The sequence below is a fragment of the Clarias gariepinus genome, chromosome 20 (assembly GCF_024256425.1).
Source record: "Clarias gariepinus isolate MV-2021 ecotype Netherlands chromosome 20, CGAR_prim_01v2, whole genome shotgun sequence".
Lineage (NCBI taxonomy): Eukaryota > Metazoa > Chordata > Actinopteri > Siluriformes > Clariidae > Clarias > Clarias gariepinus.
In genome coordinates, this window is record NC_071119.1 from 15,358,983 (window position 1) to 15,375,329 (window position 16,347).

Sequence of the window (16,347 nt, forward strand, 5' to 3'; positions counted from 1 at the left end):
ATCATATACAGTAAATATATATGTCTTTATAGATAGATAGATAGATAGATAGATAGATATCATAAAAATTAAAAGTTGAAATGGATGTGTTTGACGTTATCTGATTCATAACAGCTGTCATAAATGGTCATCGATCGTCCAAATTTTTGCTTAGAGGGTATATATTGAACAACACTTAGCTAAAAGTCATCTAAATGCATTTTTAGGAAATTTTCTATGGCATGTCAAATATTTTTAACAATTAAGTTCTTAATCGGATTAATGTTTGCTGAGTTTATATTATTAAGTTGCTTGTGTTAAAAAGCCTCTAATTAGCCTATCTACAGTCTTCAACCCACTCATTGCATAAACTTACTGGACATCCATCTCAAAACAATAAAACACAAAAGCTGCCAATGTTCACTAGAAGCTGTTTGCACTGTGCTCGCAAGCGCTCAAACATGCAGGCTGAAGTTTGGAGATATTTGAGGTTGTAAAATATCCCCATCTTTTTATAATCCTACAGTTGGTAGATGCTAAACCAGAGGTTAATAAGTTAATAGCAAACAATTTTTGTTTGTGTTAGGATTCAGATCTCTATATATGCAGTTATTTTAAGTGTACAAAAAATGAGAAGTTTAAAATTTTAATACCATTTAAATAATATTTATGGCCAATTTTCAGTAACTATGTTAAACATGTGGACAATTCAAGCTTTGCCGGCTTTGGCACGGTGGTGTAGTGGTTAGCACTGTTGCCTTGCACCTCCAGGGTCTGGGTTCGATTCCCAGCCAGGTTTGATTCCCATCTCTGTGTGCATGTAGTTTATCTCCAGGTACTCTGGGTTTCCTCCCACAGTCCAAAGACATGTAGGTTAGGCTGATTGGTGTTTCCTGTACTGTGTATGTGCCTTGAGTTGGATTGGCACCCTGTCCAGGGTGTAACCTGCCTCTTGCCCTCCTGGGATAGGCTCCAGGTCCCCGCAACCCTGAATACAGAGAAAAGCGGTATAGACGATGAGTGAGAGTGGCTTTGTATGTTTCCTTGTATTTGCATGGAACACACAACAATATTTAGTGAATCTTTATTTGCATGCTGCTGGGTTGTAAATGAATTGAAAGGGCTCTGGTTGCTCTGTCCTGCTGCGCTCTCAGTTCAGATATTTTACACACACTCCCCTCGGATCACTGCAGATATGTTTGCTTAAACAACCCTTTTTTCCCCCGAGTTTCACGTGGGCGCCAGAGTTTCGGAACATTTGAGGAAAACTTCAATTCAGTTCCATTTAATAAAATTTTATTTGTATAGTGCTTTTAACTATGGTCAATGTCACAAATCAGCATGTGATTTCTCTCACATTTTAAGTATGAAATGTGAGAGAAAATATGTAAGAATCAGATTATCACTGATCACAGTGGCTTAGTGGCACAGTGGTGAGCACTGTCGTCTTGTGTATGGGAATGATTCCTGCCTGGACTCCCATGGAGTTTGCACATTCTTCCTGTGTTTGGCAGGTACACTCCAGGTACTCCGGTGCCCTCCCACAGTCCAAAGACATGCCGATTAAGCTAATTGGGGTTCCAAAATTGCCCGTAGTGTGTAAAGGATTAGGTCAGTGTGTTTCTGTATGTGCCCTTTGATGGATTCGTACCCCGACCAGCGTGTACCCTGCCTTATGCCCCTTAATACTTTGCTGAGTTACACTCCATGCTACTCTGTATGCAGAATAAAGTGGTCTAGATGATGAGTAAGTCAGTCCCGGATGAGCAAGCCGAGGGCGACGATGGCAAGGGAAAAACTCCTTGAGATGGTGATAGGTAGAAACCTTGCGAGGAACCAGACACAACAGGGAACCTCATCCTCAAAAGCAATTTCCCTCTGGGGTTAATACAGTTCTTTGAATCTTGGGTGATAACAAATAGCAGGAATTGTTCAGCAGTCATACTGTGTTTTAGGCAGCTGGAAGTCCCAGTCCTAAATTAATAAGCGACTGGAGTTTTAGGTCCTCACAGAACAGCTGTCTTGGGACAGATGTTTAAATCCCTAAACGAGTAGCTTGGACAATCTTTAAATCATCAGGACCGATTTAAACATAACACCAAAATGAATATTTTTGTTTATAAGATATCAGTGGACAGAGAGAGAGAGAGCGCGCACGTTTTAAATATAGTACTTTTTTTTCATTTAAATTTTATTTTGCTTGGCGCTCGTGCAGCGCGTGCGTCGAGTGCACGCGCCTCATGACGTGTACACTGGGCGTGCGCGCTGCCGGCGGACTCGCAAAGGTAGAAAATGGCGAGTTCGTGCAGACGACGGATTTGCAGCAACGAGAAGCACGGCGTTCGTCAGGACCAGGATTCGTGGCGGTCAAATCTCATTGATTGTGTGGGTAAGACATACGCGGTGCCCCTGACGTGGCGTGTTTTTGTTGCAGTCCGTGTGCGTGTTGTAATGAAGTCCGGCTGCAGGAATGTTGATAATGCTAACGCTGCTAAAAAACCGTCAACAACACTACTGCCCTACTGGAAGTGGCACTTTCTGCTATTTGTTTGTTTGTTTCTTTCTTTCTTTGGCAGCACTTGTTTACTCTCTGTCGTGTATTAGAGAGCAGTTCGGTCCAGGTCAGGGCTGTTTGGCTGTGTCACAGGGTAATGCGGTGTTTATATATTTTTGATGCAGTGATAAATAGTAAAGTGAAGTTCCTGTGCAGGAAGCTATTAGCTAGTTGCTAATCAGAGAGAGAGAGAGAGAGAGAGAGAGAGAATCAGTAGCAGTGATGTGCTGAGCTACACGTCGGTGTGAAATGTAGAGTAAGGTTAATGTCTGCAGAGTTTTTTTTTGGGGGGGGAGGGAGCTTTGCTGGGGTTTAAACTCGCACCAACTGAACGTGCTCGTGCCTACAGGGCAAACTGGAAAGCAGTGTGTAAAGGAAACCTCCACCAGTGCCCAGACTGGTGTCTCACTTTCTCCTCTGGTTACTATTTCAGTGTGTCATTGTCCCAAACACGTCAGTATTTGTTACGGATGGGAATCACCAGTCACCTCCCTTGATACGGTATTATCACGATACCTAGTTGGCGATTCGATTACAGTTGCGATAACTAGTACTTTATAATTCGAAATCTCATTCATCTCCTTGATTTTGATATGATTTTAAACTTAAAAAAAAGTTTTGTGATTATTAAATGGAACCCATTCCTTCTAACTAGTGTAAATTTCGTCAACGAAATTAATGACAGAATATTCGCTGACAAGCTTTTTGTCTATGACTAAGACGAGACGTCACGGATATCAATAAACAGTGACTAAACCAGCATGCAATATTGTTGACAATAAAAGACAAGACTAAAATGTGGTTTAAAAATAATAAATACTCTAATAAAACATCTGTCTTTATTTTCATCAACGTTTAATTTTTGTTGTGGCATATCAGAAGTAGTTTGCGCGCACAGTGATGGGATGTTACAAGCTCATCTTTAACTTTACAAGCTCATCTTTAACTCTACAAGCTTGGTAATCTTTAACTCTTCGTCATTACAGCAGTATTACTCAGGCGAAAAAAAACTGGGGGCACACAGTTTGCTTGGATAAATGCCACAGACCCGAAAAAGCGCATCAAGCCATACCATAAAAATCTCAAGGTAGTTTTACAGCCTCTTTGTGGTAATTATGTTTTGTTATGATATTACATTTTATTTTATAGCTGAACTGTTGCAAAACTATTAAGCTTATATAGACTAGCAAATGATTGTGACCCATATGAGCCATCATTACAACTGTCAAAGTGTGTAAATTCATATTTTTTCCTTAAAAAGAATTGGTTAAAAAATGGTTTAAAACACTGCTCCTATTGTTTTGTAGTTAAAAAAAAAAAAAAAAAAGAGAGAGTATTGGACATGCAGTTGTTGTGATGGTTGAAAATAAATAGCTAAAAAACATCAGATGAAAAGTTTTAAATGTAATTAAAATGCTTTACATTTTAAGTGTTAAGATAATTATTTTGTGAAAAACTGGAAACAAAGGGTTTTGGCTTGACTAGATTGACTGTAGGGTTAATTAATAATAATCTTGTTGCTAAAATGTTCTGTTTTTATTGACTAAAACTAGCCAAAAATACTTTACTATTGACTAAATCTTGACTAAGCAAAAACAGGATAAATATGATTAAAAACTCACAGGGACTAAGACTAAAAATGGAAATGGCTGACAAAATTAACACTACTTAACATTACTTTTCTCCAAGCATAGAAAGCATTTAAACAAGACAAACTAACTTCAAATACATAAGTTTAAAATTTTTATTGAGCAGCGCCTATCTGTCATCCACCATAATTATTATTTATGGACAATGTTGGCAAATAACTTACTCTTACCACACAGAATGAAAATGCAAATAGATTGTACCTCCTGTAGGATTATAAAGAACCGTCAACGTTTTACCTCCTCAAATACCTCCAAAGTCTGAATTTTGATCGATTACCAGTTTGTTTGTTTTTTAGCTGTTTTGAGACTGTTTTAAAGCCTCTTTTATTGATAATGTTTTTTTGTCACTCAATAGCGTCTGTGCTCGCTGCATGATCATTTATATCGATCGCCAGTCACAGCAAATCAAACTGATTGGCCGATCGACTACTTCATCTTTATTATAACCTAAACAATAAAAAATAAATAAATAAATTTAGTGAGTTAGTGTTCAGTGTTGAATCGCCAGACAAAAGAATTGTGATTCATTACTGAATCTATTTTATTTCATTAACTCACCCCCCCACCTCAATTATTTATTAATCAAACTCATTTATTCATGATCCTTAACAAAAAGTAGATAATTTTTTAAATTTATTTTTCTCGTAATTGATATTTGATGACTAGGCAAATTTGGTCTCGCACGTGTCGGCTCATTTTCCTGATACGGGTTGATATTGTTTGTTGCAAGCTAAAGAAAGCTCTAGAAAGAAGCACTGGTGTTAAAAGCCACAATAAACATCTAGGCTTTCTCACACTTCAGCAAGCATGCATGCACACACAGCTGCAGAGAGCGTAGTGCTAGCTGTAGTGTCTGTGCTGAATTTATCACCACCTGGCCAAGACTGTCCAAGAATGTTGGCTAAAGAATGATTTAATCTCATATTGGCTTAGGTCATGTGGGATATTTGGTCTGACACCATTTTGGTCTGTATGTGTACTGAATAGATGGATTTTATCAATATATTTTCCTGAGTTAAAAAAAAAAAAAAAGGCTTCTTTTCTGCTCTCCCGGCTGCATCAGTCCTGCATGTCAGTAAAACTGTATCACAGTAATAAAGGTACTGAAAATTACGAGAAGTGATTCACAAATCTTCTTAAAGGGAGAAAGGGTCATACGGGCCTACATGCACTTTTTCAAGCTGTTTGGACTAAAATGTGTGTTCGGAGTGTGTTCACAACCACTCTACAATGATAAAGAGCTGCACAGTGATTTTCTTTTCATTTATTAAAATAACATGCCCCTTCTGAAATCAGGCCAATCTCAAATGCCTGTCGATGTGACGCCACACCAACAGAGGCCGCTCCTACTATAGTTGATTGACACTGGGGCAAAGACCCGCCCCGAGTGAGAAGAAGCTGTCGGCCATTGTTTTTCGCTGCTGTCGCCTAAGCGAGTGTGGTGTACAGTTGTTGGGTGTAATAGTGAACATAGCAGTCATCATTCACTACCGACATCTGAGCCGCTGAGGACGCAGTGGCTGAATTTTGTTTTTGAAGCTAACGTCGCCGATCTACCTAAATGCGTTCATGTTTGCGCTAATCATTTTTCACCAGACTGCTTTATAAACGCGAGTCAATATAAAGCAGGTTTTGCTAGGAAGCAGCTCCTTAAAAATGAATCTGTACTAACGCTTCGTGTTCCTGCTTCATCTTCACCAGGCTCGGTGAGTGTAATTTCTTTTTCTATGAATCTTTGTAGATCGACTTTTTTAATAAACAGGATGAATGCGGAGTGTAAGTTAACTTACACTTTCCTAGAACATGGTTATGTGGTCTTCTCTATGTACATCCGTCTCTATATAATTCCTAATCGCACGTTTATAATAAACAATGCATTAAGGTTATTGTCTAGTTGCAAACTGTGTACGTAGTCGGAAAACTATATTATGCTTACCCTTGTAACGTTAGATGGTTTATAACGATGTCTGTCAAAGATTAAGAAGTCATGTAAACACATCAGTAAACACATCGCGTTCATATCTCTTTATGTAAGCTTCTCCGCTTTTGTTGTTGTTGCTCGCGGCAGCGTAACAGCCTGTTAATTCAGGTCCATGCAGTGATGAGAAAGACAAATCGAGTCGATGCATGTCCATTTTTTTTATTCCTGCGTTGTCAGGCGATATTACAAACTTCCGGGTGGGTTCCGTACTTAAATCAAACCAAAAACTACTTAAGAAAACAGGCCCAGGCTCTATATTTCAGCGTTTTCCAGTTTGGACTGCATTACCCACAAAGTGTGGCCCGCACTGCGTAAAAGTAGTGTTTTTTTTACACAACCATTGAGAATTTTTAATTAAAGTTTATTACAAACTTTTCATTAAGACCCTAAAGAATCATATTAACATTCAATAAAAAATGGGGCTGCATGACCCCTTTAAGCTTAAAAGTTGCTCCTAGTGATAAAATTCTAAAAGAATTATTAGCATTATTACATTTTCTCAGTATTTCCCCTTAAATTTAGGATTAAATCTTAAAGATAAAAATAATAAATCCAACACCTAAGAAAAAAAATAAGACAAGGACTTTTAAGAGGAGTTTTTATAGAAGAAGACAAAATGGCGGAAAGAAGAAATATTCCCCAAACACTGAAAGTAAAGCTAAAAGTAAACACTGCTCTTTTTTTTTTTTTTTTTCATTTTTTTTTTTTTTTTTACTTCTTTCCACCTCTCTTGGATTGTTGGTTACATACCACCCAAAAGTGCAACTTAAATATTGACTATCCTGCAATCATGCAAATAAGTAAAAGCCATTTTAATAACATCAATCTGTAAGGGATCACAAGTGATAAAATCAGTATGATAGATAAATGTAAGAACTGAAAGAAGGAAATTGGTTGTTTCAAAAGTAGACACATTTTCAACATTTGGCTGTTCTAACCTTTACCTTTAAGATATTTACCCTATAACAGAAACTTTGTATGAAGTAGCCGGTGGTCATGATTATGCAATTTATTTACATACAAAGATTATGACTTTACTGTTTATTCTATTATTTTTCTATTTTCACAAAGAGCGTGTTTCAAGATCTTTACAAAGGTCAGAGGTTATATTTTTTATCAACCAATCACAGTCCTTAAATTGCTGCATTATTCCTAGCAGCAGGGTTAACCACACCTCCTCATTAAGATAATGTTTTTGTACTTTCCTTCCTCAGAGTTGCTCTGAGAAGTGATAAGTTTGTAAAACATCACCATGATTTTGAAATGGAGAAGTAGGAAAAAAACGGCATAATTGCAGCCTGCGCACATGCTTCATTCACCAAATACTGATTTCTTAATGTTATTTAGCCCAAATAAGCATAAAAAAGGGGTGGGTGGGTGCTGGGTGCTTTTCCTCTTCCATGTCACCTGCGATGTTATAATTCCACACGTGCTTCCACCAGAGAATAACGTTACCTCATTAAACTGCAAAGAAGTCGCTGTTTTAATGACGTACAGAACACAATGACTCCGATATAAATCAGATATGTGCTAATGTGATTGTCGTGTAAACAGACAGATCGGTTTTACTGAATCATTTCCATATGAAGGAGGCCTGAAACCGATCTCGAAATATCGGAATGTATGCGTTTTTTTCCTGTTTACACGGACATAGAACACATCCAATATGTGTCATATATGACCAAAAAATCGGAATTGGGTCACATTTAACTGACAGTGTAAACGTAGCCTTAGTCTAGGACTCTCAGCTAGGACTTTTTAAGCTAAGCTAGAAGCTCTCTTAGGGAATTCTCAGAATCTTTGTGAATGTGCTCTGGTCTTTAAATCTAAAACTTTTTTTTTGACACATTGGACAAGTCATTACTTGCACTCCAATGTTGGCCCTAAGTGGTTAATACACCACTAGTCACTGTATGAAGAAAGTGTTTCCCACAGGTGTGAAATATACTCGCGGTGGTAGTCAGCGGAACGGGCCGGCGTTACCTGGCAGCACTAAACTGCTCTACTACATGAAACGAACAAAAATACATATGACCTTTAAGACAATATTATAGTTTATTTTATATTTTTAAGTTTACATTTTAGAGATCCAACTTACTCACCCTTCCCTCTATCTACCCTATATGTGATGAGTGTTGTTTGTCGGAGCACAAACTATACAAACATGACAGAGCATAAAAAAGGATGCACACCGGCAAATAAATAGCATACATTCATAAGGTCACGTTTTTATGGTTGTTTTCTGTTGTTTGTGAACTAAAAATAAATAATATGCACGTTTTGTGAATTCAACATTTTTGCAACATCATTCCCATACTTCAGAAGAGATTCAGATTTTAGAAATAAAATGTACACGTTTTAAAAGTAATGATGACCCAATAATTAGCCTCCTCTGACAACACAACGTCATTGACCGATGCTGTGCTGCTGCCGAATATGTCCCGGTCAAGTTTTAAGGGTTATTCTACCTGGAATTTATTATAAATTTACAAAACTGTATTTCTCTGCAGTGCATATGTGTTTATTAGTTTGCTTTTCTTATTCACCGTTTTTATGGCAGCTGGCATCTGAACGCGCAGGTTTGTGATTCAAACCAGATCATCTCTGCGCTATCCAGATAGTCGCGCTGCGATTGCCATTGTCCCAAAGCAGCTTTACACAATCAAAAGAATTATTTAAGTTTGTATGGAATTTGAATGTGTATGAATCAAAATGGTCAGATAGTCCCTGGTGAGCAAGCCGAGGGCGACAGTGGCAAGGAAAAACTCCCTGAGATGGTAGTAGGAAGAAACCTTGAGAGGAACCAGACTCAACAGGGAACCCATCCTCATTTCGGTGAAACAGAAAGCAGGAATTGATCTGCATTCATACTGTGTGTTAGTTGGCAGGCAGTTCAACAGTTGATGTTAATTGATGTTAATATGGAGTCCAGTTAGTTATTAAAAACTCAGGTAGACTTGTATAAAGTTCCAGTCCTGAACTATTGAACAGTCAAGTCCTCAGAGAAACAGCTGCGAACACCAGTCGAGGCCAGAACCGTCTTCTAGTAGGTAGATAGAATCATCCCCAGACACGAGACGCATCCCAAAGAGACACACGGGGCATCCATGTGAGATGGAAAGCAACCAATCACCTCACCGTCAACAAACCTAACTTAAGATGTGTTTGGCTTCCCATAGAAGTGAATGTGTATTGTGTTGTTACGTAATGTGCAACGTTACGTAATCTCAATCAAGATTAAGACGATAGACCAAAATCTCTATCGGATGACAAATTTTTGCCAGTTAATTGTGTCTACCGGTATATCGCCTACCCCTACTTCTAGTTGATCGCGGATTGCATCATTCACCCGGACAGATTTCTTTAAAAGGGTCCGCAAGTATACTTTTGGGTGGGTGTCAATATACTTTGATTCAAGCATATTCTTTGTTTGGGAAACACCATGAATGAACATTCTTAACACTTCAGATTCTGACACAGATTTCAGGATACTTTGTGTAAGTTTGTGTAACAGGAATACTCTGCATCACGCCTCGGCTGCTTGTAAAGGTGATCTTGGGAATGATGCAGTATAATCGGGCATGGTTTGAGACAAATATGATCACTTGTAGCTAACACCAAACCCAAATATGCCAATAATGTTTGATATAGTCTGAATCATGCCTCTTTTGTATTCTTGTGTATTGGAGAGTGTAAATTGTAAATAGGTAGTAAAGCGCACTCAGGTAGGGAACTGTTGGTATTGTCCCAAGATGGCGCCGGTGAGGTCGGCTGCCGTCACGACTGCTCCGACCACCTTTTCTTTGTTTTTGTTCTTCAAGTTAGTTTACAGCGTTTTAAAACCGGCAAAATTACCACCATGGGGTACATTAGTTATGATAGAGACACTCTTGTTTCTATTGGTATACAATGTACTCACAATTCGACGTTTTTAACTCCGGATCCGAGCTGGCCGAGTGAGATCCTGAGGGACAACAAAGGAAGCGGCCCCGAGGGAAACGAGCCGGCGTCAGGAACAGGCTGAGAGCCCGTGCACACCGCACACCTCTGCCTAGTATCCTGCTCGCCAACGTCCAGTCACTGGAAAACAAGCTCGATGACCTCAGGGCCAGGGTTAAGTTCCAGAGAGACATTCGGGACTGCAACCTCCTCTGCTTCACCGAGACATGGCTGAACCCAGCGGTGCCGGACCACGCCATCCAGCCGGCCGAGTTCTTCTCGGTTCACCGCATGGACAGGACGCGGGACTCGGGGAAGTCAAGGGGAGGCGGCGTGTGTTTAATGGTGAACAGCACCTGGTGCAACAGCGCGAGTGTTGTTCCTCTCACACGCTCCTGCACACCCAACCTGGAACTACTGTCCATCATGTGTCGTCCTTTTTATCTACCTCGGGAGTTTATATCGGTCATAATCAGCGCCGTTTATATTCCACCACAAGCGGACACGGACACTGCCTTATGCGAGCTGCATGAGGCACTCACACAACACCAGACACAACACCGGGACGCTGCGCTTATTGTGGCGGGGGACTTTAACAGTGCCAACCTCAAACGCGCAGCGCCGAACTTTTATCAGCACATCACCTGCCCCACCAGGGGCGAAAGGACACTGGACCACTGTTACACTACAGTCAAGGACGGCTACAAGGCACAATCTTGTCCACCGTTTGGTAAATCCGACCACGCCGCCATCTTCCTCATGCCAAAATACAAACAAAGGCTGAAACAGGAAGTTCCGGTTCAGAGGGAGGTCGCGTGCTGGACGGACCAATCGGTGGCCGCGTTACAGGACGCACTCTATGACGCAGACTGGGACATGTTCAGAAACAGCTCCGATGGTGACGTCAGCGTGTTTACGGAAGCGGTTGTGGGATTCATCGGGAAACTAGCGGACGATACCGTAGAAAAAAAGACTATTAAAACGTTTCCCAACCAGAAGCCGTGGGTGGATAAAACGCGTCGGGGGACATGGAACCATACAAGGCTGCGTCATACAGCGTCCGGAAGGCGGTGAAAGAGGCGAAGCAGCGCTACGGGAGAAAACTAGAGTCACAACTCCAACAGAGTGACTCTAGGAGCCTGTGGCAGGGATTAAGAACAATAACGGATTATAAAGCACCAACATCCGGTATGATAAACGCAGACGTGTCTCTGGCAGATGAGCTGAACACTTTCTATGCTCGCTTCGAGGCTGCAGCTAAAGACGCTAGCGATGCTAATGCTAGCGGCGCTAACGGCTGCAGACAGGAAGTCACTGCCAGCACCGGAAGCGCGTTCATCATCACCGAGCATGACGTTAGGAGAGCCTTCAAGAGAGTGAACACCAGGAAAGCAGCAGGACCAGACGGCATCTCAGGTCGTATTCTCAGAGCCTGCGCAGACCAGCTAGTGTACACCTGTGTTCACTGAGATATTCAACATCTCTTTATCTCAGTCGGTGATCCCCACATGCTTCAAAGAGTCCATTATTGTTCCTGTCCCAAAGAAACCTCATCCTGCTTCCCTCAACGATTATCGCCCTGTAGCCCTCACTTCAGTAGTGATGAAGTGCTTTGAACGCCTGGTCAGAGACTTCATCATCTCTTCACTACCAGACACACTGGACCCACTACAGTTCGCTTATCGTACAAACCGTTCCACGGACGATGCAATCTCTCATCTCCTCCATACATCTCTCACTCACCTGGACACTCGGAGGGGGAATTATGTGAAAATGCTCTTCATCGACTACAGTTCTGCATTTAATACCATAATTCCCTCCACACTTACCACCAAGCTGGAGCACCTGGGACTCAGCTCATCAATGTGTCAGTGGATCTCCAATTTTCTGACTGGCAGACCACAGGCAGTAAGAATGGGCGGACATGTCTCAGCCTCCCTCACTCTCAGCACTGGAGCCCCCCAGGGTTGTGTTCTGAGCCCCCTGCTGTACTCTCTGTACACCCACGACTGCGTGGCCACTACCAGCTCCACCACCATCATCAAGTTCGCTGACGACACTGTTGTGGTGGGCCTGATCACGAACAACGATGAGACGGCCTACCTAGAGGAGGTTGGAAATCTGGAGAACTGGTGCCAGAGAAACAATCTCCTCCTGAACGTCAGTAAGACAAAGGAGCTGATAGTGGACTTTAGTACAAAGCAGGTGAGGAACTACCAGACCCCAGTCATCAACAGGAGCCCAGTGGAGAGAGTGGACAGCTTCAGATACCTCGGTGTTCACATCACGCAGGACCTGGCATGGTCCTGTCACATCAACACCGTGGTAAAAAAGGCCCGGCAGCGTCTCTACCACCTTAGACGCTTGAGAGACTTTAGACTGCCCTCCAAGGTGCTCAGGAATTTCTACTCCTGCACCATAGAGAGCATCCTGACAGGAAATATCACGACCTGGTTCGGGAACAGCACCATGCAGGACAGACGAGCTCTACAGAGGGTGGTGCGATCAGCTGAGCGCATCATCCGCATCGAGCTCCCTGACCTGCACTCAATCTACAGCAAGCGGTGCTTGACCAAGGCCAGGAAGGTCGTGAAGGACCTCAGCCACCCCAATAACGGACTGTTTACTCTGTTGCGGTCTGGGAAGCGATTCCGCTCCTTGAAGGCCAACACAGAGACTGAGGAGGAGCTTCTTCCCGCAGGCGATAAGGTCTCTCAACCACAACCACACCACTATGCAGAACTAACAATCTTTTCATCTTTTTCATGATTGATCAAATCTATCAATCTTCTTACATCCACGAACGCTATGGACGATTACATGCTCACCTTCCTTCATATATACACTACATGTCGTACTTTTTCATCCTGGACCATTGCACAATGACACTTTAATAACTTTGCACACCTTCCTTCACAACTACACTACATTTTACAGTTTTACGTTTACATCCTGGACCAGTGCACAAAGACTCTTTAATAACCTCTGCACAAAGTCACTTTCTTCTATGCATATTTGCACACACAGCACAGTATATTTCAATTTGTACAGTAGATTTCTATTTTTGCACATCATATTTCTATTTTTATTTTTAGTTCTATTTTTCCTAGTTTAATTTAATTTTTTATTTAATTTCTATAGTATTTCTTTTATTCATATTTATTTCTTATTTGTAAACTTTAATTCTCTTCTAGGGTCAATGGCAGTCGTATAATGCATTTCACTACATTTCGTACTGTGTATGTTTGTGTATGTGACAAATAAAATTTGAATTTGAATTTATTGTTATGTGAAACCTGACCAGATTCGGGGAGCAACTGTACACAGGCAGGGAACGAAGCACTTGTGTTTTGACAGAGTCTCCTCCTCCTTTGAAAGAGAGTGTAGCTCAAAGGGCTGAATATGCAGACAGGTGTGCTCACAAAACCCCTATTATACACTCTTTTTTTTTTTTTTTTTTTTTTTTGTTGAACATCAGAAATTATAATCTGTGGCTATTTTACGAAAGAAATTTAGTAGGCCTAAATTAAAATTAGTTATTTTATTCCCATGGTGTCAAACCCCATGTTTTTGCTGGTCTATCTGAACAAACACTGGTTTACACAACACTGGTGAGGGGAAACAGAAAATCATCATTTTAGATATCATAAAAAAAAAAAAACCTGAGTTTTCTGTTGAAAAGCATACAGAGGCAACTGACTTGTATGAATGCAGATCCATGCATTCTTGTAAAACTGCTGATTCATTCCAGGTATGTAAGGAAAGATGCAAGATTCCGGTGGAAAGACTAGCAGCACAGGGAACCAGGTGACTGACAGCACAGCTAGCTACCAGCTGGAGAAAGCTTCATGCTTCACACACATCCCCTTGAGAGTCACATTTTTAGTCAAAGCTGGTGGTGCAGATGACATTTAAACAAGATGGCTAGATTTGCTGCTGTTTCTCAATTAAGGGCCGAAGTGTGAGGAGAGGTGAAAGTTTAGAGGGACAGAAAGAAGTCGGTGTTCGTAGCTGCAACAACATCAGTGATTGAAGGGATGAACTGAAAATGAAACTAAAATTATAAGAAATGTGCCAAATGAATGTGCAGGATTTTTAGGTATTTTCCTTTATTATTATTATAGTAATAATAATATACAATTCAAAGCATCGTGTTTTTTTCTTTCTTTTTTTTCATTACTTAGTCGATGACTTGGGCAAATACTAAACGTAATCAAAGAATATTGAAAGGGGAATGTTCATTGTTGAACGCAGCATCTGTTGTCATCACGGCCATATCCCTACATGTCGGTGTTTTTGTGGCACGTAACAGTTACACACACAAACATCCTGTCTCTGCACTGTTTACGAGGCTGACGGATCATGTGGTTGCACCTGTGCTGCAGTTTAATAAGTGAAGCTGCAGAAGTAACACCGAGCAGTGACCTGTGACACTCGCTTTACAAACAAACGATGTCATGTGAGACCTAGAATAGATCTTATATTAGTGGGGTTAACTCACGGAAGCTAATGAAGTGATGAGGTCTGTTTGCTGGTGGTGTTTCTTAATTATGCAATGCAATGTGTTATTTCATAGTTTTGAAAAAGTCCAGTACTGTTACTGCACTGTGCGCGCACGCACGCACACACACACAATCGGTTGTTATTTTAAGACATCGAAGCCAGCTTTTGTTGAAAAAAGAATGGTATTGTCAAGTGCATTTGCAAATCCCATCAAACACCATGATGAAACTGGCTCTCATGAAAGCAAAACCAAAACTCTGAAGTCATCCAAAATATGCAACAATCTCCTCTGAACATGTCTGCTACTTATGCTCTATAAAGTCTTCATAACCGCTCTGATCCGAGGTTAATTGGTGATTTTCTGAGAAAATTAACTTTTCTGCAGCAGAGCTAAGTTTTGGTCTTGCTTTCCTGGGATGATTTTCATGAGAGCCTATTTAAAAATGTCAGAAATAAGTACTTTAAAAAAAAAAAAAAAAAAATTATAACCATGCAAAATATCAACACACTAGTGATCTTGTAATCACACATCTTTCCAGCGTACATTGAGTTTCTCCTCACTTGTAGTCTGTCTCTGGTCACTATTGGGTGTGTACCATGCTGCAGGTGCGGTAACATGATTTACTGCCTAAACAGTGACTACTACATGTCCCTTGCGAAGGGGGAAGTCAGGACGCTGTTGTGGCCGATTCATGTGGAAAGAATTCTTTATGCTCCCAGAACCAATTTTTTTTACCATTAGTATCCTGAAAAAACTTTACTTTCTTTATTTTAATATTGATTTTTTTCTTAAAATGATGCAACTTTACCAAGTGATCTCTCTGATCATGGTTATAATGATATATTTATTTTATTTTATTTTTACTTTTGTGCTAACAGAATAAACATGTACAGGAGCGGTAGTACTGTGCAAGCGCGGTGTACCGAGAGGCAGTAAATGCAGCGGATATCAGCAGCTGTAAAAAATTTAGGAAGGCTGTTGTGACGGTCACACATGCTTTGCAGAGAAACACGGTTTCGCACAGTGAACAGGCTTCTCTTAAAAAAAAAAAAACAAACAAACAAAAAAAACACACACACAGGATGATTAACTCTTAAAACTCAAGCAGCGTGGATTTTTGTGTGGCAACGTGGCACTGGTCAAAAAAACAAAAACAAAAAAAAAAAAATCTTCTACTGAAATCCTACGGGGAGGGCTCAGACATCACATTTGTGCATTTTTTTGTTTGCCCCCTGATATGTTACCTAAAAAAAAAATATATATATATATATATATATATATATATAAAATATATATATATATATTAAATTATATTAAAAATGAGTCTTTTTTGCATAGTTGGTTAAAATAAAATTAAATTCATCACATTCCCTAGGTTTGTACTGTTAAAAAAAGGAATTTGACTCTATACTGCACAATCCTGAGTGCAGTGAAAATAAAATTGAGTCTAAGATTTTAATTACATGTAGGACAGTCCTAAATCAAAATTAGCAATCACCAGTCTTCGTACTTGTTTTCTTTGCCTGATTCAAGCCAATAAACTGCCAGCTGAAAAATATTAATCAATGCAGTTATTATCCAATCAGAGGCATTTGTGTATTTAAATCCAGTTGGCAACACGATTGGCTAGACATCTTGTCTACACACTCTGCACCCTTTTTTTTTTTTAATGTTTCCTCGATCTGCACTCATGGATTTGCATATTTTGCAAACGGCCGTTGTTTGTGCTGTGACCGTAAAA

General features: G+C 40.3%; 1 protein-coding gene across 4 annotated transcripts in view; it reads left to right on the plus strand.

Moving 5' to 3' along the window:
- The first annotated feature begins 2,238 nt into the window (after nucleotides 1-2,238).
- wu:fc17b08 (uncharacterized) overlaps nucleotides 2,239-16,347 on the plus strand; it is a 31,478-nt gene continuing 17,369 nt past the window's right edge. For 2 of the 4 annotated variants that reach the window (XM_053479952.1, XM_053479953.1), the window contains exon 1: nucleotides 2,239-2,368. In XM_053479952.1, the coding sequence (XP_053335927.1) occupies nucleotides 2,272-2,368 (97 nt within the window). In that variant the 5' untranslated portion in view covers nucleotides 2,239-2,271. The remainder of the gene's footprint in view (nucleotides 2,369-16,347) is intronic. The other 2 variants (XM_053479954.1, XM_053479955.1) reach the window with 1 other exon arrangement.